General features: G+C 33.6%; 2 protein-coding genes across 4 annotated transcripts in view; one reads left to right on the forward strand and one right to left on the reverse strand.

The window, feature by feature from the left end:
- The first annotated feature begins 1,288 nt into the window (after positions 1–1,288).
- LOC119830814 (replication protein A 70 kDa DNA-binding subunit) lies at positions 1,289–6,188 on the forward strand. Its single transcript, XM_038353962.1, has 11 exons — positions 1,289–1,503; positions 1,769–2,016; positions 2,191–2,448; positions 2,629–2,791; positions 2,972–3,176; positions 3,379–3,491; positions 3,716–3,787; positions 4,268–4,422; positions 4,730–4,988; positions 5,260–5,454; positions 5,753–6,188. The coding sequence occupies exons 1-11, from the start codon at positions 1,471–1,473 to the stop codon at positions 5,861–5,863; spliced, it is 1,812 nt and encodes a 603-aa protein (XP_038209890.1). The 5' UTR covers positions 1,289–1,470; the 3' UTR covers positions 5,864–6,188.
- A 2,317-nt stretch (positions 6,189–8,505) lies between these two features.
- LOC119830682 (transmembrane protein 47) overlaps positions 8,506–21,854 on the reverse strand; it is a 22,637-nt gene continuing 9,288 nt past the window's right edge. The window contains exons 1-6 of one of the 3 annotated variants that reach the window (XM_038353772.1): positions 19,332–19,849; positions 15,406–15,602; positions 14,198–14,337; positions 13,560–13,622; positions 12,248–12,378; positions 8,506–10,882 (exon numbers count right to left, since the gene is read on the reverse strand). In XM_038353772.1, coding sequence (XP_038209700.1) covers positions 10,850–10,882; positions 12,248–12,378; positions 13,560–13,622; positions 14,198–14,337; positions 15,406–15,602; positions 19,332–19,460 — 693 coding nt within the window. In that variant the 5' untranslated portion in view covers positions 19,461–19,849 and the 3' untranslated portion in view covers positions 8,506–10,849. Of the gene's footprint in view, positions 10,883–12,247; positions 12,379–13,559; positions 13,623–14,197; positions 14,338–15,405; positions 15,603–19,331; positions 19,850–21,854 lie in introns of those variants that run through there. The other 2 variants (XM_038353774.1, XM_038353771.1) reach the window with 2 other exon arrangements.

Genomic DNA, 21,854 nt, shown 5'->3' on the forward strand with positions numbered 1-21,854 from the left:
AAGAACTATAACTATTAACTACTAGTATTAATTATACCCTATATTTTATATATTTTTACATGGTTGGACCTAGGGCTGCCACCTCGAAAGTCTGTCACCCAGGACAAGAAACGTGAAAACCCCGGATTTTGGATACTACTTACTACCCGGACGTTTCAAGACATTTTATTTTTTCTAAGTTTCTAAGTGGAAAAAATATAGTTTTAATGGTTTTAAATATTTATTTATTATTTTTAATCAATTTAAACTAAATTACGTTTAGTTTAAATTGATTAAAATTACGTTTAGTTTAAATTGTTTAATTTACGCTTCGACTCGAAACTTTCGAGTCGCGCGCGACCATTGGGCGTTTTTTTTTTTTTTTTGAAAAGTGTAAAACCCGGACGACAAATAAAACCCCGCCCGGACGCTCCCCGCCTTCTAAACTAGGACAAATCCGGGGAAACCCGGACGGATGGCAGCCCTAGTTGGACCACGTCATGTTTCGGAATAAGAAAACGAGTTCGCGAATATGTAAATAGATAAGGTGTCATTGGATTTAAAAATAAAATTGAAGTTCCTTATAGGATTAAGCTAAAATAAAAAAAAACTTACAAGATATGCGATCAAAATATCGTAAAAAAAGACAAAATGTTGTAGTCCACGCAACCGAAGCCGCGGGAGGAAAACTAGTTCTAAAATTAACTGATAGGCACTGAAACTAAGATAGAAACAGAAAAGATAAAAGTGTTTCCTCGGGTGATGTAACAATCGTCATAGAGTCATCTGATTTAATATAACAAAGAGAAAATATATGTTTTAGTATTTGTGATTGTAATATTATTTTTCAACAAAAAAACTGGCATTCCAGTCTTCCTAGATAGTTTTTCCTTACACAAAATTTAGTCTTACTTTGTTTTCGTATGTTTATTTAAATGTTAGTTTCGTGACTATTTGTAATTAACATCCACGTGAAAAGAAAATTTCTATGTCTGTCCGTAGGAAAAGTATGTACCTACTATGAAGTTATATTTATGGGTTTAAAAGATTTTCCCAATTTAGAGCCGTTTGGATTAAATAATTAATATTAAGAAATTTTACATAATAATAACGTATTAAATAAAAATAAAAAATATATACATAGTGCGAGTTTTAAAGTGGGCACATGTTTTTTGAATTTGTTATTAGTTTAGATTTCCTAAAAATACAAAGAAATATTTCTTAATCTATATAATTATCTAGAGTACAGATATTATACTGTATGGTTATTTCCAGTAACTAGTTCTTAATCTGTGGTTATTTTGCACTTTGCAGTTCGCGGTAATTTTGACAGTTGTTAGTTGATATGAAAACTAATGCGAGAAACGGAGAGCAAAGGAATTAAAAATTTCCAGCATTATCATTTATCACATTAACTACCTATCCATATTCAAAAACAGAGAGAAATAAAAACATATTACAAATTTACTTAGATCAAACTAAGTAGACAAAATGGGTTACAATTTATCCGAAGGATCTCTTGAGGTAACAAGAATTTTGTAACGCTTAAACTGCTATTCAATTTAATTTAATTTTTTGTATAATTAGGTTGCTAGCCGGCTTCGTACACTTGTTCCTCGAAATTGCTGTTAGATATCGTAACGTTCGTAAGAGTTGTAGTTGTACTTATATAGTAATAGTATCTAAACTTCTATCAAACATAAAACAGAATATGTACCTATCTAACCATTTTTTGATTTAGATACTCCAAACATATATTAGGTATAAATAATATTGGTTCAAATTATAGATAATCATGAATGGTGGTAACTATGACAAACCTGTCATGCAAGTGTTGGGTAGTAAGAAAATTCAAGGCAGTGGAGCGAACGAACGATTCAGACTTCTTGTGTCTGATGGGAAACACTCGCACAGCTTTGCCATGCTCGCTACACAGCTCAATGATAAACTTATTACAGGAGAATTGTCAGACTACTCAGTTGTTCAGATTGACCGTTTTGTCACATCGCTATTAAAAAACACTGGAAAGGGCGAAAAGTATGTATTTATTTCATTAACTACAAAAAAATACGTAAAAGATGTATGGTTTTATACATAACTAATCTTTATTGTTTCAAATTACACTTATGTATGCTATACTGGAAAAAAATATATATACAGTCAATATCACACTAAAATGCATTGTCAATTTATATCAATTTCCATTTCTAGACGAGTTATGATTATCCTTGATATTACAATTATTGCCCCTGGCTCTGAAGTAGGACAGAAGCTCGGTAACCCAACTACATGGTCAGAAGAGTCCGCCAAACCAGCAGCAGTACAAAGTCCTATGAGGCCTATACAGAAACCAGCTCCAACACCAAGCATGTCAACAAATATAAATCAAACAAATGCAGGACTGAACAGTAGCTTATTGAATCCACAAATGACTCATCCCATCAATAGTCTGAGCCCCTATCAGAATAAGTATGGAAGTTTATAAACAACCTACATATAAAAATATGAATTTTACATAATGTGGCACATTGACTTTCAGAATCAAATTTTGTAATATACCCATAAAAGCTTTAAAAAATATGAGATATAAATTCCATATATATTCCATGACTAGTGTAGTGTCTAATTAAAACTTAAAATTTTCGATAGGTGGGTAATAAAGGCACGTGTTATGAGTAAATCTGCCATCCGCACTTGGAGCAATGCAAAAGGTGAAGGGAAATTATTCAGTATGGACCTTTGTGATGAAACTGGAGAGATTCGTGCAACAGCTTTCCGTAATGAAGTTGATAAGTTCTATGATATGATACAGGTAATTAGCTTTTTGGAATACTATTAGAGTTATTTTAATTTAAATTATATTATTCAATATTCAATTCTTAATATGAAATTTGTATCTCATTGACCCTTTTCTTTTTTTATCTGGACACATATCATACAACACATTGTTTTCAAAAAAAAAAATACATATATATTATAATCTTTTTTCTAGGTTGACAAGGTATATTATATAAGTAAGTGCCAATTGAAGACAGCTAACAAACAGTACACATCCCTCAAAAATGATTATGAAATGACCTTCAATTCAGACACAGTGGTTGCAGAATGCACAGAGGACTCATCATCCGTTCCATCAGTTAAATATGATTTCACACCAATCAGTGAGATTGCTAATAAGAGTCCTGATACTTTATTAGGTAATTTTTTCTCACTCACTTTATATATATCTTTTGTGACTTTATGTTTTGCATTTACATTTAATGAAATTTTTAAAAAGATGAAAGCTTGCAATTAATTTATATAACATAATATAACACTTGAAAGGTAAATCTGTGTTAAATTTATAGGCATTCAATTTAGAGCAAAACAATGTGAAAATAAATAGTACATATGTTTCAGATTTAATTGGAGTGTGCAAATCAGCAGCAGATATGCAAGAGCTGACTGCCCGAAACACTGGGAAGCAATTGAAAAAGAGAGAAGTGACGCTCGTTGATTCTTCTGGTGGTGCAGTAAGTGTTGTCTTAAAGTGAACTCCTATGTCCCCTTTGGGCCGATGTTATAAAATAATGATGTACTTGAAACTTATACACAAGTAGATAATCAAATCGAAAATCCATTTATAAAACTTGGCAGTCATCTTTACATTGACTAACCTTTATAACATAGACTTATATTGTAAGAGTTAAGGAACATTGAATGTGAATACTATATTAACAAGAACTGTGCTTTTTAGGTTGTTTTAACACTCTGGGGGAACGAAGCAGAAACCTTTGATGGCAGTTCAAACCCCGTGGTTGCCGCTAAAGTAAGTTCTTATTCTTGAATTTTATTTTTATGGATATAGTAGCTACTTTTCGCGTCTCCTCTCGGTTTATAGTATATGTTTATCAGTATAGATACGCATATAGCTTTACAAAAATAATTTTTCTTAGTAGTTTTGAAATTTTTCTGTTAAACCCTAACAAAAAAAAACCACAAAATTATATTAAATTTTAATATCAAAGTGCAGCTGTGTATACTGCAGGTTGGTTTAAAATAGGCTATGCTGAGCTAGGCTATGCTAAGCTAGTTACACAAATTGAATAAACCATTAAGGCATATCTGTAATGTTTCTTTAAAATAACTTTGTAAATAAATATAACCACTAATATAAGAAATTCTCAGTTAAAGATAAGTGATATTTATGAGAATGTGAATATTTGAGTTAGTAATATCCAGAAATCCTCGACCAAAATGAGGTTGTCAGTAATTTGGGTAATTAAATTTCTTTGTAACTGTCATTCAGGGAGCTCGTCTCACAGAGTTCAACGGAAGCAAGTCATTATCGTGCCTTGCGAGTACAATGTTGCGATACAACCCAGACTTGCCAGAGGCACACAAGCTTAGAGGCTGGTACGATAATGGCGGCGCTAATATGGACATTGTCAATATATCAGCCAGGTATTACTTATAATATAATTAATATGCAAAACAAAAGTTACATTATGTTTTGAGGAACACTGATCAAATTTAAAAAACATGCGTAACAATCACTGTTAATTCGAAAACAAACAAGATACGAACAATTGTGACTAAAACTCCAAATAAAAATATTACCTATAATCCAGTATTTGAATCTTCAAATTATATTACAATGAATTGAAAAATTTTCTTTCTCAAATATACTTTCCTTATACATCAAAAAAAAAAAAAAATTAGTGTACATTATAAGTCACCAAAAAGATACTATTCTTTATTTAATGTCCAGAGCGGGCGGCTACTCCGGCGGCAGCGGTGAATGGATAACATTCTCGGAAGCAGAAGCCAAGCAGCTCGGCTCCGGCAGCAAGGGCGACTACTTCAGCCTCCTCGGCGTGCTGACCTTCACGTTCGCAGACAACGCGGTGTACAAGGCGTGTCCGCAGGAACAGTGCAATAAGAAGTTGGTGGACCAGGAGAACGGACAGTACCGCTGTGAGAAGTGCAATAGGGAGTACCCTAATTACAAGTATCGCCTGCTTTTGGGGGTTAGTTGTTGTTATTGCTATATATAGTTTATTGAAGAGCAATGTTTAATTTTTATTACAAATTACTATGTAGTGTAACAGAAATTGTGATATCTTTTTCTGATAAAAGCATTTATTTGCATGCAATAATTTTAGTATTTTCTTTAACATTTTTATGTTAAAGAAAATGTGAAATTATTTTAAAGGACTTAGAACTTAATTTTATCGCGACGTCTGGAAGCCCGTATAAAATATCTTGGCAAGAATATAACATAAGCTGTTACAATTGCAGGCAAACGTTTCGGATCCAACAGGCGATCAGCGTATAACTGCGTTCAACGAAACCGCCGAAGCAATGTTGGGAAAGAGTTCTGCGGAAATTGGACAGATGTTCGAGTACAATAAGAGCGCATACGCGCGACTGTTCGAAGATGTCAAGTTTAAAACGTTCGTGTTCAAGTTTCGAACTAAAATGGAGGTTTACAGCGTGAGTATCAGACTCACTAGAAAGTGAGCAAGGAACGAGACGATAAAGAAAATAACGGTTCATCTGTACGTCATTTACATACAAATGAAATAAATGCAAGTGTATGAATTTGGGTATACATACTGAAAACTGTTTTATCTAACAATCTAGTGTAGTTGAAATATTTACGGTTTATGGTGATAAATGTTTATAGAAAGAATACCATTCGTAGATAAATGTCGAATATAATTTTAAATGAGCACAAGCTTGATCTACATATAAAATCAACTATTACACATGTAACTCATAATGTTAACAGGATGAAGCTCGACTGAAGACAGTAGTGGTGAATGCGCAGCCCGTGGACTACAAGGACGCGAACGCGAGACTCGTGCGCAGTATCAGCGCACTCTGCAACGTCGGAATTTAATAAAAATCTCTTCTGAATTAAAATCTAAACCTAATGTATCAATACCTACCCGATAATCAATATAAAAAGTATAAGGTTCACTTTTAATTAAAAGGAAGAAAAATACTGTTCCTTTATAAACAAAACTAAATATATGTAAAGGTCTATTGAAAGTTCTAGACCTACTTGTGATAATTGCTTATAAGTGAGACAACTAAGCGATCTCAAAGCTCGCCAATTTGTTTATAGTGTAAAATTATGTTGTTTGTATTTTTGTGTCGAGTCATAAAACCATGGTAAATTCTTGTATTATTTGTGTTTAATTTTTATTAAATAATGATTTGTATTTGCTTTTATCTATTTTTTTACATCATCGGTATATTGAAAGAATTAGATATCTTTATATAATAGTTTTAGTCATGGATAGATTTAAAAGATAAAACATCCGAAGTCGTACTTTGAATTTATTACCTAATTGGCAATATATTATGTTGTGCATATAAATATAATACCTTTGCAGACCCAAGTTAATTGCCATTGCAAAAAAAAGCAAATTCAACCTGATATTATCATTTTAACGAACTTTACGTTATCGCATCAAATTTTGTTTCCTTCATTTAAAGTATCCTGCCCTGTCCCAAGGTTTAATCTTTATAATAAAGTATCTATTAAAATCATTGTAGAGGTTAACGTGACAGAGAGACAGACAAACGGAGACACTTTCACATTTATAATTATAGTGAGGATCGAGGTGCTAGACTGGAATGTGGTAAAAATAAATGTATAATTTGCTGCAATGACGCACAATAAACCCATAGGCTCGCAATGGAATATATTGGCAATGCAGAATCATACGCCGATTACGTAAAAAATACTTCTATAAGCTGAGACAAAACATGCCGATTTCGTTTTCGTCGTCAGCTTGTATGTGTTTTACAAAACGTAGGCAGTCAGTAGTTCCAATCCATAAGCAACGATCAAAGGATGAGTAGTAGATGCTAGAGATGCCACGAATATTCGGCCTATTCGGCCACTTTTAAGCTATTCGGTATTCGGCCAAATAATACGTATTATTCGGCCGAATACCGAATAGCAAATAAATGAAAAAAAGACACATCATATTACTCAAAATTATCTATTTATTTCCAATTTACAACTCTAGTAATTAAAATTGATCAGTGGTAAGTTGTGATGGATAAAAACAAGCTTTTCAGCATTTATTGGTAGCAAACGACTACGCTTTTCATCGTAAATGATACCAGCCTCAGAAAATAACCTCTCACTATACACGCTACTTCCAGGAGAAGAAAGGTACACTTTAGCAAATTACGAAAGGTTTGGGTATTGTTTTTCGTTTGCTAACCACCAGTTGTAAGGATCGGCCTTCCTATCTAGGCAACTATCCTTGACGTGATTTACTCGCAATTGAATTGAAACAAATAGCCATCGATCTCCTGCCGCGCCAACGCAACGAGGAAAACAGGTTTTTACTTGTCTTATTCAAGCGAACGCGCCCCCGACAAGCATGTATTTCGTGCCGAATATTCGGCGCTTCGGCCGACAGCGTTGCCGAATATTCAGTATTCGGTATTCGGCCAATCAACTATTCGTGGCATCTGTAGTAGATACATGTCTCTGATTTATTAAGTAATTACCAACTACCAGAATTTTAGTAAATTTTCCTTTTTTCCTTAGATAAATTTTCAGTTGTATATAAATGTAAATACCGCATTTGCTACAGATTGTTAATAGCTATAGACCCTTAAACTAAATTCTTGAGTGAGGTTCTTATTTTTATGTAGGTATTCAATAAATATGGAACATTGGAAAATAAAACAAAAACTTCACTAGATTATTATTTATTACTTTATTCAATCTCATTGATATGACTCATCATTTGGCTAAAATAATCCAATATTTACTATTAAACTTGGGCAAGTGCGTGATAAAAATAAAACTAACGCCTGTGACTTTTTAAATGAGACCAAATTTGTTTTAGTTAATTGACTTCATTATTTCAATTGTTTTTAATTTTTTAAGAAAGTTCTAGTAAGATTACGAATGTTATTACAAATAGTAATTACTTATACATGCATCTCATGTAATTATATGACTAAGACTATACTTTGAAAATAACAATGAAACACATGAAAATCATATTACATATATCAGTATTTGACTAGCACGAAGGATGCAATTTGCCCAAGTATATAAAGAACAAAAAACAAGTAGCTATGTATTATATCTATTTAAAATGTACACTTAACTTATAATATTGACACCATTCGACGAAGTTTTAATCAGTCAATGGCAGTGTTTTGTTCACATTGTCTTGAACATCGAAAAAATTGCATGAAAGGGCATAGTGATAAAATAGTCGAGATAGAGAGTTTACAATAGAGATTCTAAAATTGATACAATTACTAATATTCTTAACTAATTAAAATTATCACAAACCAAATGATGTAAAAATACAAAAAAATCGTACAAAATTAAAGCGTTAACCAATAAATATTATTTAATAGTTAATAGAATAGTTAAAAGATAATGCTTTATTACAAAAAATACAGTATCTTTCACTAATAACCTATTAAGACTATCATAGTTAAGAAAATCTGCATTTTCCAGTTAGTTCTGAGTTATCAGTATTATATCATTCATTATATCAGCTTAAATATATCTTATTAGAAGAATTTTATATAGGTATATCATTTGAATTATGTACATTTAGTTTCCATTAGTTTAGGAAATAAACAAAAGCTAAAAAGTAAAATCTAGTAGCGGCCCGTGATAAATTTAGTCCTGTTTGAAATGAAGGTAAATAATTGTAAAATGCAGATTTCTATTTAAAATCCTTAAGAATACTTAGCCTTAGAAGTTATAATAATTAACCATTAACATGAATCATTAGCCTACAGCTGTCCTAGCGATACATTTTACTTTATAGACAATTATATAAATATTAAGAAAATATCTCGGGAATCAATTTTCAATTCCAAAAAGGATCTTTATAGTTTTACTTAAAACAAACGAGATTCCTGACAAGTATCACCGAGGCCGAACGGGACCGAAACGATCGGTTCACGTGAACAAGTATAAATAATACGACAAAAATACATTAGAATATACCCTAGGGAAGGTAACTTCGACCGAAATCATTAATTCCGTTATATATCTCAGTAGTCATAGCCCGTTTAATCTCAGAATCGTCACCGCGACCGCAGACCTCTACGAGTACGAACGCATCAAGGTTTCTAACTACGTAGTTCGAGGTCGCATCGATACGGTAATTCAAGCACACTCGTTACACTAATTGTGCAGTAGCTCTAAGAGTACAAGTTCATATTACAAAACGCAGGTAAGTAATAAGTCAGTAGTATTGCGCGAGCGACGCCTGCCGCCCGCCGCCTGCCCGCCGCCGCGCGTCGCACACGCCACACGCTACGCCACACCACACGCCACACGTCACACGCCATACGTCACGCCACACACTCTGCCGCACTACACACCGTGCCGACGAACGATACTACCACACTAAAAATATTTGCAACCCGCTAAGGACCAACGAATAAGTTAACAATAAATAATAGCGACGCTCTTTGGAACGGATTACATTCGAGGCGTTGCGCTGGAGCGGACGCGCGAAGCGTTCCGCACCGCGGTCGCCGGATATCGCTGAAACGCCCTCAAATTAAATTAACGACGCCCTTAAATTAACCTTAAAATTAAACATTAACACAATATGGCCGAGAGGCGATACAATCTTATGTGATACGTTTTTAATTTTGACGAGCGCACGAACGCTGCAAGAAATTTTGAAGTTATTTCCAAACGACTCTGATGCCTAAAGAGAAAGTTTAGAGCGGGCGAACCAAAGAATTTACGCCTTCGGTGAAAATTATTTCATTTAAATCACATAAAATCATCGACATAAGTAATTAAAGCTTAAATAATTATAAAAATAACTTAGATTAATTATAAAAAATATGCATATTTTTATAATGTAGACGACATTCAGTCAAGAACGATGAGAATTTATTATGACGTGAATGTCAATTGTGCAAAATAAATCAAAAACACTGCTTGAATAAAGAAAAGAAGGAGGTGTAAAGTAACAAAAACAAATGCGAGTCGTACAGTATTCGTAATCGCAGCAGACTTGCAACCATGTATGTACAAATTCGAATCGACACAATCTTATAAATTGCTTCAAAGATTAATTGTCCTTTGTTAAAAGCATTTCTATGGACATCGATTCAATTTTGCAGAACAATAGTTTAAGTTTACATCGCCGCACTCCACACTCGAAACAGAACATTGCATTGCATTTTACTCTTGACACGTTTTAAAGAATTTTTATATGATTTATTAAAATAAAAATTCTTAAAATCGTACAACATTCGTCTTAACAACAATTGGACCACATCACTTAGTATTATTATAAAAACCATAAAAAATATTAAAACCAGTTAACAGAATTAATTACAAATACGTTTTTTTATCAAGTTTAAAATTACAATACACACATTCTTTTGTGTCATACAACTCTGACCCTCAGAGTTATATCACACAGAGAAACAAAAAAAATTATGACATATTCATACCAGTCTGAAAGCACTAAAACAAAGCGATATGAAGAAGTCCAACTCACACAAGTATATTACATTTACAGTTCTGTTACTGGAAAATAATCGATAAATAATGTAGATACCTTATAAATTAGGCTTCTTCATTTCGCTCTATAACACAACCGCCAATAAAGACATTTAAACCAAAAGCTACAGTTGTTCCAAATTTAAATGTCTATCAGCAGTGTTCCAATACACAAAAATGAAAAACGCATTTAAAGAAAACATTTACACATAATACACGTTACACGAACGCGGTGTGGTCCAAGTGGTTGCGCGAGTGCGCGGTGTGCGTGTGTGTGCGTGGGGTGCGTGTGTGGGTGTGTGCGCGTGTGCGCTAGCGCTCTCACGGCACGAGGTCGGGCAGGCGCCCGCGGCCCTAGGGGCGGGCGCCCGCTTCGCCGCTCACCACCTGATGTGAAGATAGTATCGTCATCATCATCATTACCACCGGGATATAAAGATATTACTTTAATGACACATTATACATTATAATATGAACAAATGGCCTTATATATTTTAATTTTTTTGTGGCCGGGCTAAAGTTAGACACCAGTCGACGCTCCCATCGTCATATATGTAAAAAAAAAGTCTTTTTATACATCAATGAACATTCAAAGCGTCATACCACTTGGACAGTAATGAAACGGTAGCTTCAAAATTGAAAGGTCCTGGGTTTCCTGATAGAAGCCTAATGAATAATCCCTCGGCCTGACAAAGCACAATCTTTTCACCTATTTAGCTAGATAAAATGGATCAGTGAAACATGTAAATGCATAGGCCGTATACTCTGCGAGGGTTGATTGAAAATTTATAAGTCACATAAAAAATATATATTGTATAAGTGAACGATACATTCACCATTGTATGAACAATCAGTCTTAAGTTCAGTTCAATTATGTGTGAACAATGTGTTTTGTTTACTTTGCAATTAAAATCAATTTTCATATTTTAGAAACATTACTAAAAGTTGTTCATTTTCATGTTGTTGAGATAAAAAAAATATATGTTATTAGATATATAGAATCAATATTTGGAAACAAAACATCACATTATGGATATTTTACCACAGAAATGATTATGGTCTGCGACTGCATATCGCCTGGTATTTGCTTATTCGGATTGCTCTTTAATATCTCTGAACAATTTAAGTAATACTCATACGATTGTTCTATTTTTTTGGAACTTTAATCCATACTTCGTCATATCTCATTTAAAGGGATAAGGGTTAAGGTAATTGATATGTTTAATGTGTGTTTGTACTTATGCTAAAACTATTTGAGACATTTGGTAATTTCAGATTTAGATAAACATTCAATAATCAATGCCATTTTCATCAGTAGAAATATTAAAGCAAACTAAAATAAAATTGTAAACTTTTGGGCGTTAATAAAATAATATAAAGATATTGATTTACATTTATATAGATTTAAAAATTTTATGGTATAAAACAAAATAAAACATTTATTAAAAAATAAGCTTAGATTTTTTTTTAGAAATTATATACAATTTTACTTATTATTACATTTTTTTGATTAAGGGATAAAAAAGGCAATTAAAAATATATATCACATGCAATGAAAGCTAATTATAATGTGTTATACACTAAAGAGAAACAAAATTCAACAAAAAATAAAAAGCCATTTAAGAAAACTCATTTATTTCTTACAACAATATATACAAAGAAACTATTGAATAATATACAGTCTTGTTATATTCCAAACGGGAAAGTGTGGCATGCAGCAATGTTTTATTTATAATTCAAAGGCTGACTCACTTTCCGCTCCTTGTAGTAGAGTTCTTCACTCTCCTTATCGCAGAGCAGTAGCACTACTGCGCCGAAAAGGAAAATGGCGGCGCCCCACCCCACGCCGTACGCCCACCCGAACTCCCAAACCGATCTGTTACCTGCACGCATATAACACATAAGATTTCAGTCAAATCACTTAAAATTAACGTAAATGTGTTTATTTTTACTTGAGTAAAATCGGACTAATATCTTGTGTTATGTAAAAAGAAGTTAGATAAAAAATAAAAGAGCACAGTGTAGAAATTGTTTTTAACTTGCAGTGACATTAAACCACTAGTAACTACATTATTCGGAAAGAGATGATCATCACCATAAGACGTAAATATAAGAAGTGTTATCAGTCTTGATTTGTTCCAACAATTAATGCCTTCGTATGATAACAACAATCAAATATTATTCAAAGCTGGCCAGATAAATTGCACCATTCATTATATTTCATTATGTTTACGGTGTAAACAAATCTCAAAAGACCCCAAAGAGCTCTATAACATTTTTTGAAATATCAAATATACTTGGATTATTATATCAAATTAGAGATATACATTTATGTGACCTTCATAGCATAAACTATAATTTGTGTAATATTTACGAAAGCCTTTGAATTTTTTACCTAAACGGTATCAAAACTTCTATTTCGCTATTTATAGAAAACAAGGGCATAAAGCGTTGCGTAGATTACTTCAGAGCTAACCTCCAGTACTCGAGAATAAGCGGTTTTGTTGGTGGTTCTCGAGAGGGTCGAAGTATGCAAGTTGTTATCATCGCACGGCGTGCACGTTACGAAACTCCTATACCTATATCACTGTATAGAGAGCGCTTTTGAGTAGAGACAGTACAATGGGGAAATAGGACTGAGAAAAGCTAGCACGAGTATCCTTTTCCATTTACTGTTTAGACGGTTCAACGTTGTATACCCACGAATATATAAGTATTTCTGTATGCGAAAGACGCGTTAAAATTCTACGTTCTTCTCATATAGTTATTCGTAACTATATAACTCACACAAAATTTGGTACAGAGATAGTTTGAGATCTAAGAAGACCTAAGACCTAGTAGTTTTTATCCCGGAAATTTAACGAGGAACGGGTTCTTTTTGAGATAACTGCGAGATTGTCTGTTGTTTCCTTTAAATACGCGGCCCAAGACGCAGTCGCAAATCTAGTATAATAATATGACTAATTGGTAATAAAAGGTAAGATGTAGAGATTAACAGTTAGTATAAGTCACAAATGACAAAATAATGTAACATTACATTGATAATGCAATTTCATTAGCTTACCTAAATTCAATTCTGCCGCAAAGCAAACTGGATATATCACCAGCGCTATTAAGATGCACATAACTGCAAAATTAAAAACATTTTTATAGATTAATATACATATAAAAATCTTAAAAAAGACACTCAAATACATAGTAAATTTTTTATTTTGTTTATTTTTTCTTAGTAACACATAAAAGTACAGTCTATATATGTACACTACTCTCTAGGCTTGGTTAGATTTCTCCGTTCTCAAGCTTATGGGACTTGCGATTATGCAGACCGCCTTGTCAAATATGGCAACGTAAGTCATTTAAACGGACCCACCCGGTTTTTACCAAAGAAAGTCGATCTATGAAACATAATACGTGAAATTCATATTTTTGCTATCCATACTTATAAATGCGACAGAGTGTCTGTTTATTACCTTGTTTGTCGTTTTATGATTTTTGTGTCTGGAAATAATTAGGAAGCTAGATAAATATATAAGCTACTTCATACTGCAGTCAAACATACCAATCCCATACGAATCTCCCTTAACCACGCAGTCGAAATCGCAGCTAACATCTTGTACAAAATAAAGGTACTTGACGAGATATACTGATACAAGACGCGAATGTGAAAGATATACTACTTTATAAGTAACAAATGCAACGTACGTGCGAGCGACATGGCGAGCACGGCGAACCGGTAGTAGCGGAACTTGGTGCGGTGGTCCGCCGCGCGCAGCCCCAGCGCCGTGAGCAGCGCGCCGCACACGTCCGCCGCCAGCGTCGCCACGCACAGACCGGCTGCCGCCCTGCGCATTGCGCAACCACACGATACAGGATACGCATTGCCATGCAGGACTATGATACGAACTAGCTTTGGAAGCTTATCGATCGTATGAAGTAGGTACCACATACCACACATAGTAAAAAGAAATCGGATAAAAATAAGGTTTAAATTTTTTAGTCCTCGTGTACTTCGAGTGTGTAGAATACAAAGGTCATTCACATTTTTCAAAAAAAAGTTGTTTAAATTTTTTGTTACATCGGATTGCCTTTTTAGGTGACAATATAGTCTATTCGATGTAAATGCATCCATACAAATATATATATATTAAAAAAAAAACTCTTAGAGTAGGTTGCTTTATAGCAACAGAATTCTCACGTGTCGGTCGTATACATAAAAAAGTAACTAATTAGCTATACCCCATACTATATAGGTTACATTTGCTATAATATACAATTCTTATTGCAATGCTTGAAAGTTTAAGTATTAATCTCCTTCCCGGAATGGAAACAGCGAGAGGGCAGTAACTAACCGTATTCATTCCACGAAACGCAAACAAAGTGGCTTCAACAAACTGGCAAACACAAATTCTGAATCATTTTTAATTTAATTTGACAAGTGCTCCACTCAAACCTAAGAGCGCTGCCATTTTCAGTCGTTTCGATTTCAAAGATTTATTCAGTTTGTCCATACCGTAAATGAAAAATTATTTATTACTTTGTAGATGGGTATTTTATAGAATAATAAAGACGTTATTCAGATTTAATATTATAAATATATTTCTTTGAATAATGATCATAATTTCTGTAGAGACAGCGTCCTTGACATGTACAATGTACATATCGATTTTATCTTACAAGATATTTTTGTCTGAGCCGTTTCGCATGATGAGTTTTAATGACAATACATGACTCTAAACTACGTTGTATTTATTTTAATGTTGAACAATGCAATACTTTTACCAGCAAACAGGCTAGTAAATATACACAAAACAAAAACGATTATTATTTATACGATGATCCTTATACGAGTCGCAGCGCCTACGCACAGCGTGTAATACATAGGTAAGGAATTACTAGTATTAGCTACTCACTTTATGTATGGCGCGGGCCGAGCAGCGTAGCATCCCGGTTGCGCCGTGATATCGAAGGGAAGCGGCGTGGGCGCGTCAGGGTCGATGCAGTGCATGAACAGGCCCTGCCGCCAGCCCGCCGCCATCAGCCAGTCAGCTGACGCCAGCCCCAACACCATCAGGATGATCACTAGCAGGCCGCATATTAGTGCGATCACCTGGAAAATGAGTGACGTACATTAGTTCCAGCAACTAAAAATATTAGACATTTGAAGTTTATTCAACACTACTTTTAAGTAGATACAATAACTTTTCATTAATGGTCTATAGGTTTGAGGCATGATGAGGTCATACCTGTAGAGTTCAATAATTTTCATGCACTCTGGACAATATTTACCTACCACTTGCATTAATTTTCTGTATGCATCAATTCGAAAAATTATGAAGAAAATTTTAGAAAATTTAGTATTACGTAGAAAATTTTAGAAAATTTTGTATTATGTAGCAAACTAATCTACGAAAAAGAATATAAATTTTCTTCCTAAATAAACACTATTGCCCTTAAGAACATGATTTTTTTATAAAAAATTTATAATACATATCTATATGGCTTATAAAAAGTTTTCCCAAAAACAAGATGCTAATTAATTCAATTATTTTTCGTATGCGGACGTTAATTAAAACATAACATTAATAACGAACCGTCTGCAACCTTATTTGCGTACTTGAAGCAAAAATTCTAAAATATGGGTCATATTTATCAAGTCCAAACATTAAGAGCTTTTTGTCTAAGCTTTTTCAGGAGAAGTATGCTTCTTATATATATTTAAAAAACCCGTGTAAGGTGTATTGAAAATTATTCCTTTTAAATTGATATCTTATTAATGTGAGTAATTAAATTAGAATAGGAGATACTTTTTAATGTGTAGTGTTTAACAAAATTATGAGTAGAATATTTTTTTACTAGTGTTTATTTTTGACAATGAGTGCGGGGCATCGACAAAACGATTATATTACACTAAATATCATCCATAAGCCAATAAAAGTCATAAATGTTAAATGAAAACGTTTTAAAATATGTGTGCCAACAGCCATGTCGCACGAATCCAGTTGCATGGATAGATCTTCTTTACGCTATTGTTCCCACCCTCATTAAGCATGTACAAAACAACATACGTCGAGCAAAGTACTCGGTAGCTAAAAGTTCTTCCTATAAACAAAGAACATCAAAAACAAAGCATGCTCGCGGCGGCGTGTTGCGCAGCTCGCGAGTCGCGATCCATCAAACTCTAGTCGACAAAATTGGGACTGGGGATTATAACACGAAATGAAACGCAAGGAAAGTAAACGGGAGGGTAAGAAGAACGTGAAAGTGAGATGTGCGCGTCTAGAGGCGAGGCGGGGCGGGCGGGATCGATAGGGTCCCGGTCCCCACGGGCCGGACCATCAGCTGTGAGGACCGACACACGAACTTGCATTAGAAATCGCACCCCTGCTTAGCTACGTCGCGACCGTCGCGACGACGCTCCCTCGTCTACGAAAATCCCAGACACTTTTAATTCAATAGTTCAATACAGACAAAGGCGTTTGAGATCTATTTTTATCACGTTTCACGAGATTTATTTATCCTATAGTAATCTTACGTTTCTCCTAAAAATTACACGTAGCATTTGTATATTTCTTTATTTTAATATATTAATTTAATTTCTAGATACTTTATTTATACATCGTCACTAGTATAATGAATCCGTTATAATAAATCTACTGAAATGTTATCTCAAAAAAAATTAAATTAATGTAAATACTAACAATGCATAAAAAACACCCCTATACACGGTACAAGAAATAGAGTTAAAACGAACTGATTAAGAGGTTTTCAAACAATATTTAAACACCGGAAATATTAATTGTAAATAGGTCCGTCAAGTTGTAAAGCCATCATGTTAGGGGTTACGTCTGACGGGCACGTGTAAGGAAAGAATCATTTGAATACCATTTTTTTAGAATGTAGGTCAGGCGCTTGGTACTGTATGAACTCAGTGTGAGCGATATTAATAATGAACGGCCATTGTCCAAAGACTCATGTTAATTAAAGTATAACTATACGCCTCTTGTTCTTTCATTTTCACTTTTAAACTTAGTTTGCATACAACGATTACGAATATTTATTTTTTGTTGCACTGTGTATTCAATAATGCATTAGATATCTAGATATCTGCTATATCTATAAAATAGACCGTCCCTTATTCCCAGTTGAATTAATTCTGGTTTCGTTTTACCCAACAATGTACCATTTGGTTCAACGAGGAAATACAAACATAAATATGTCTATGACTCGCTTCTCTCCGCTGTGAGTGAACTGTACCAAAAGCTGATATAACTCAATTATTTAAATTTACAAGTCAAACCATCTAGTTATATAGAAGAGAAATGTTCGTTGTTTTGTCTGTTTGATTGCATTGCGGGTAGCAGAATTTTCTAATACTACGAAAGGAAATATTTGACAGAACCATATTTTTATATTTAGATCCTTTGTTCTGAGCTTCATACGATCTAGACCGACACAAAATCCGCGATAGTATAGGTTATAAGTCTATATCCTCAAGATAACTCAATGCAATAATTTATCTTATCCATATTACATACGATTATTTACATGCGTAACACTCATGTTTGTGGATCTAAAATGGACCAACTAGTGGTCCGCCACGGCTTCGTCCGTAGAACATATATAGCCTTCCTCATTAAATGGGCTATCTGAAAGAATTTTTCAAGTCGGACCAGTAGTTCCTGAGATTAGTGCGTTCAGAAAAACAAACAAACAAACTCTTCAGCTTATTGATTAAATAATTTTTATTTATATTATAATTACTTTTCTTTCTTTTTTATCTTTATTTATTTATAATTATATTTCTTATTATTTTTATAATTACTTTTTCTTAAACAATATTAATTTTGATTTCTTAACTTATCAATGAACTAAGTGTAAAATTATTTTATCTAATAATTTTCGAGAAGAGCCTTTTTTGTAAGATATTTTGTTTCCATAACAGATGTACTAACATTAAAAGCAGCGCTAAGAATGCTCAAGTTATAATTATTATAAAAACCAAAAATATTACAAAGTCAGATTCCAACTTGCTATTTTTATACCCGTTTTGATAGATGTGAATCGTGAGAAATTTTGAAAGAATAGAAAAAATTTGATCACGAGGCAGGATACGAACGCAGGTTCGTATCAATTCGTATATCCCATGGGGATCACGGGTGGCCGAGAGGCTAGGCGTTGCTACGGTTAGGCAAGAAACGCAGGTTCGTATCCTGCCTCGTGATCAAATTTTTTCTATTCTTTCAAAATTTCTCATTTATAAAGCATTTCAATGCTATAAAACTAAAAATTAAAATTTAGATGTGAATCGTGTTTGTTTTCAAAGAAATCATATTATTATATACATATAATTATTCACATAATTTGCATGACTGTGAAGAGTTGATTGATGGCAGATAGAAGGAAAAATAATAGACGCATATGGATTTGCAATATTACGGAAATAGCATGGGTACCAAGAGGAAATTAAGCCTCCGGTGCAAGAGGCAACCAAGGGAGTAAAGTGCTGTTCACTTCGACTTACTCATTTTTTAATATCTATACAAATAAAATAAAGTCACGTCAGTTACACTATTTATAACTCGAGAACAACTGTTTTTATATATCGAATTTCAAGTATATAGGGTCCGTTGAATTTCCTCCGTTTGTATTAGTATATGTATTAACTGTTCAAAATTCAAATAAAACGTAAACAAAAGTACATAGTAGAATATTTTCGATTCGATTTTCTTATTTATATTGTGTTGTGCCTTCGTTATGCTAGTTACATTTATTGAAATAAATATATTGCGTCTAGTTTTTAATAACAAAGGAAAATCGGTAGCTGTAGAACAATCACCTGTGCAATCTGATTAGCAGGCATTTCGTCTTGCTCCGATGCGAACTGCGGTGGCGGCGGCAGGACGGGCGGCAGGGCGCGCGGCTGCGAGCGGAGCCCACCGGGGCCAGCTCCCGCGCGCCCCTGCATGCGCGCACGCTCTAAACACGCACACACGCACCGCGCATACACACGTTAATGCATTCCTTTCCTTACACAGAAATGCCTATTTATATTGTTCACTTCCTTTTAAATATTGCGCTACTTTAACTGTGCGTGATCGTAGGTAGAATATATGGTCGAGGATTCTGAACAAGACGAGTGATTTCTACATAAAAAGACTAATTAAAACAATGTAAACAATGGAAACCTTACATGCGATATGAAGATCGTTTGTCTAGTTAAACGCTGCACTAATGTCACGCTGATCGAATTACAACCACAGACCTCGACTGTAACGACAGCTAAACAAAGGTAATTTACATGTGTAATGCTACAATTTACGCATACAATTTTGCACTTTAGTTTTAATTTCCTAAAAAAGATCAAAACAAACCAACTGGGTTAAAAATAATTATTTTTAACAAAAAAACTAAACTGCCGTCAAATCGTTAGAACTATAACAACTTTAAATGGGACTACATGGTAGGCTTTCAAATAAAAAAAGAATCATAACAATCGGTTCACCCAGTAAAAAGTTATGAGGTAACAAACACATAAATACAGTTTAATTGTTAACCTCCTCCTATTTTTGAAGTCCGTTGACAAGAAAACAATCCTTGAGCACAAAAAATATCTATTAGGACGCTAAAAAATGGATGGAATATAAAAGTATCCAAAAATGTTTGGTTTGGGCTTGACTTGTATTTAAAGAGTATTCTGATCTGAAAATATGTTCCATAAATAATGAGTAATAGAAAATAATGATTGGAGAAAATCCAAAGCAACAGTTGTTTTTCATTCGTAATAGCATTTTTTTTTAATATTAAAATAGGACACCAATAGAAACTTGAGCATTCATTATAAAAGAGGTGACCCAATTTCCAAGTTTATTTTGCTTGTATGCGCGACTGAACTTACTGAAACTCGGAATAAAATCAAAATTTCTACAGTCAGTGCAAATACTGTCAATAAACTAGGGTAGTGATATCAACAAGAACCGTTTTATTCGCATGACTTCTCAAATTAGGTCAGCAAGCGACTGAACAAATGCGTACCTACCTACTTTAAATAAAGGGGAAGTAACCAAATGAGGTTATAGGAGCCGTATAAGAATACTAAATCGTAATGAGGTAACCGTCTCAGCTTTATGTTAGTCGTAAATTACTAAAAGTATATAAGGAAATACACAATATTTTTGGTTGTACATCTATCTGAATGAATCGCCGAATGTGTTGCTAAGCGTAAGATTCGAGGTCGGCTGGAGCATTTGTGCTAACTTTTTGTGGTTCGGAAGGAAAGTTCTTATGGAGAGAAAAAACTTACCACAGGAGAAGTGGGGGCAGAATGCTAGTTACATATATTAATGAATCAAACATAAGCTGCAAAACTTTGAGAAAAATATTGATGATGTCATTGAAACGAAATTTTACAAATTTAAATACAATATCAATTTAATCCTACGTACGAAGATAGAGACAATATCTTATCAAAAATGTAGAAATGCACACTAAAATATGTAACTAAGATAAAATGCATTATCACGTATAATACGCATGTCTTCATGATTATTATCCATGTTTAAACATGTAGTTGTTAAATGAGTTTTTTTTTTATTAAAGCCCTTAAAGGTGGAACTCAATTTATTTGTATAAAGAAGGAAAATGTTTATATTTTATTAAAATAATTGAGAACAGTAGAACAGAATGGACAGATATTTCAAAAGTGCAAGGTGCAGCGTAAATAGATATAATTACAAAAAATTTGAAACCTTATTTAGAGTTAAGACTTGAAAACGTAATATTCGGATCCTAATATTCACTCATTTATTCTATAAAACGCAAGGGAAACGTGCAACCAACTCAGAAACACATCTAACAATTCCAGTTTCCTACTCGTGCCATCTTAGTATCTTACTACAGTTACGGGTACTAGAAGTTAATCTCAGGTCCTGGCAAGCTAAGGTTTCATACTGAAAGCAATTCAACTTGAAAAGTTTCGAAACGCATTGTATAGCACAAGTTTTTTGATATTAAAGTTTGTGTTTGCACTCCAAGGCTGACATTTTCCCAAACTGCCTTTTTTCAAAGTGCCAGTTTTCAATGGTTCATCTATGCCATTCGATCCATCCATTATAAATTCATGAAAAAATAAAAATACAAAAATGCGCTGATAATAATAAGTACGCATATATATTTTACATATTTTCAGACAAGACATACTTAATAAATTTTCATAATGCTAGATCTCATATACCTGTTAACAATAAATATAATCATTAATATGTATTTGATTTTTGGAATGAGCGTATATATATATATATATACTTAGTCTGGCCATAAATACTGTTACACTTAATTATAAAAAAATATTACATTTGAATTT

The sequence above is a fragment of the Zerene cesonia genome, chromosome 12 (genome assembly GCF_012273895.1).
Source record: "Zerene cesonia ecotype Mississippi chromosome 12, Zerene_cesonia_1.1, whole genome shotgun sequence".
Taxonomy (NCBI): domain Eukaryota; kingdom Metazoa; phylum Arthropoda; class Insecta; order Lepidoptera; family Pieridae; genus Zerene; species Zerene cesonia.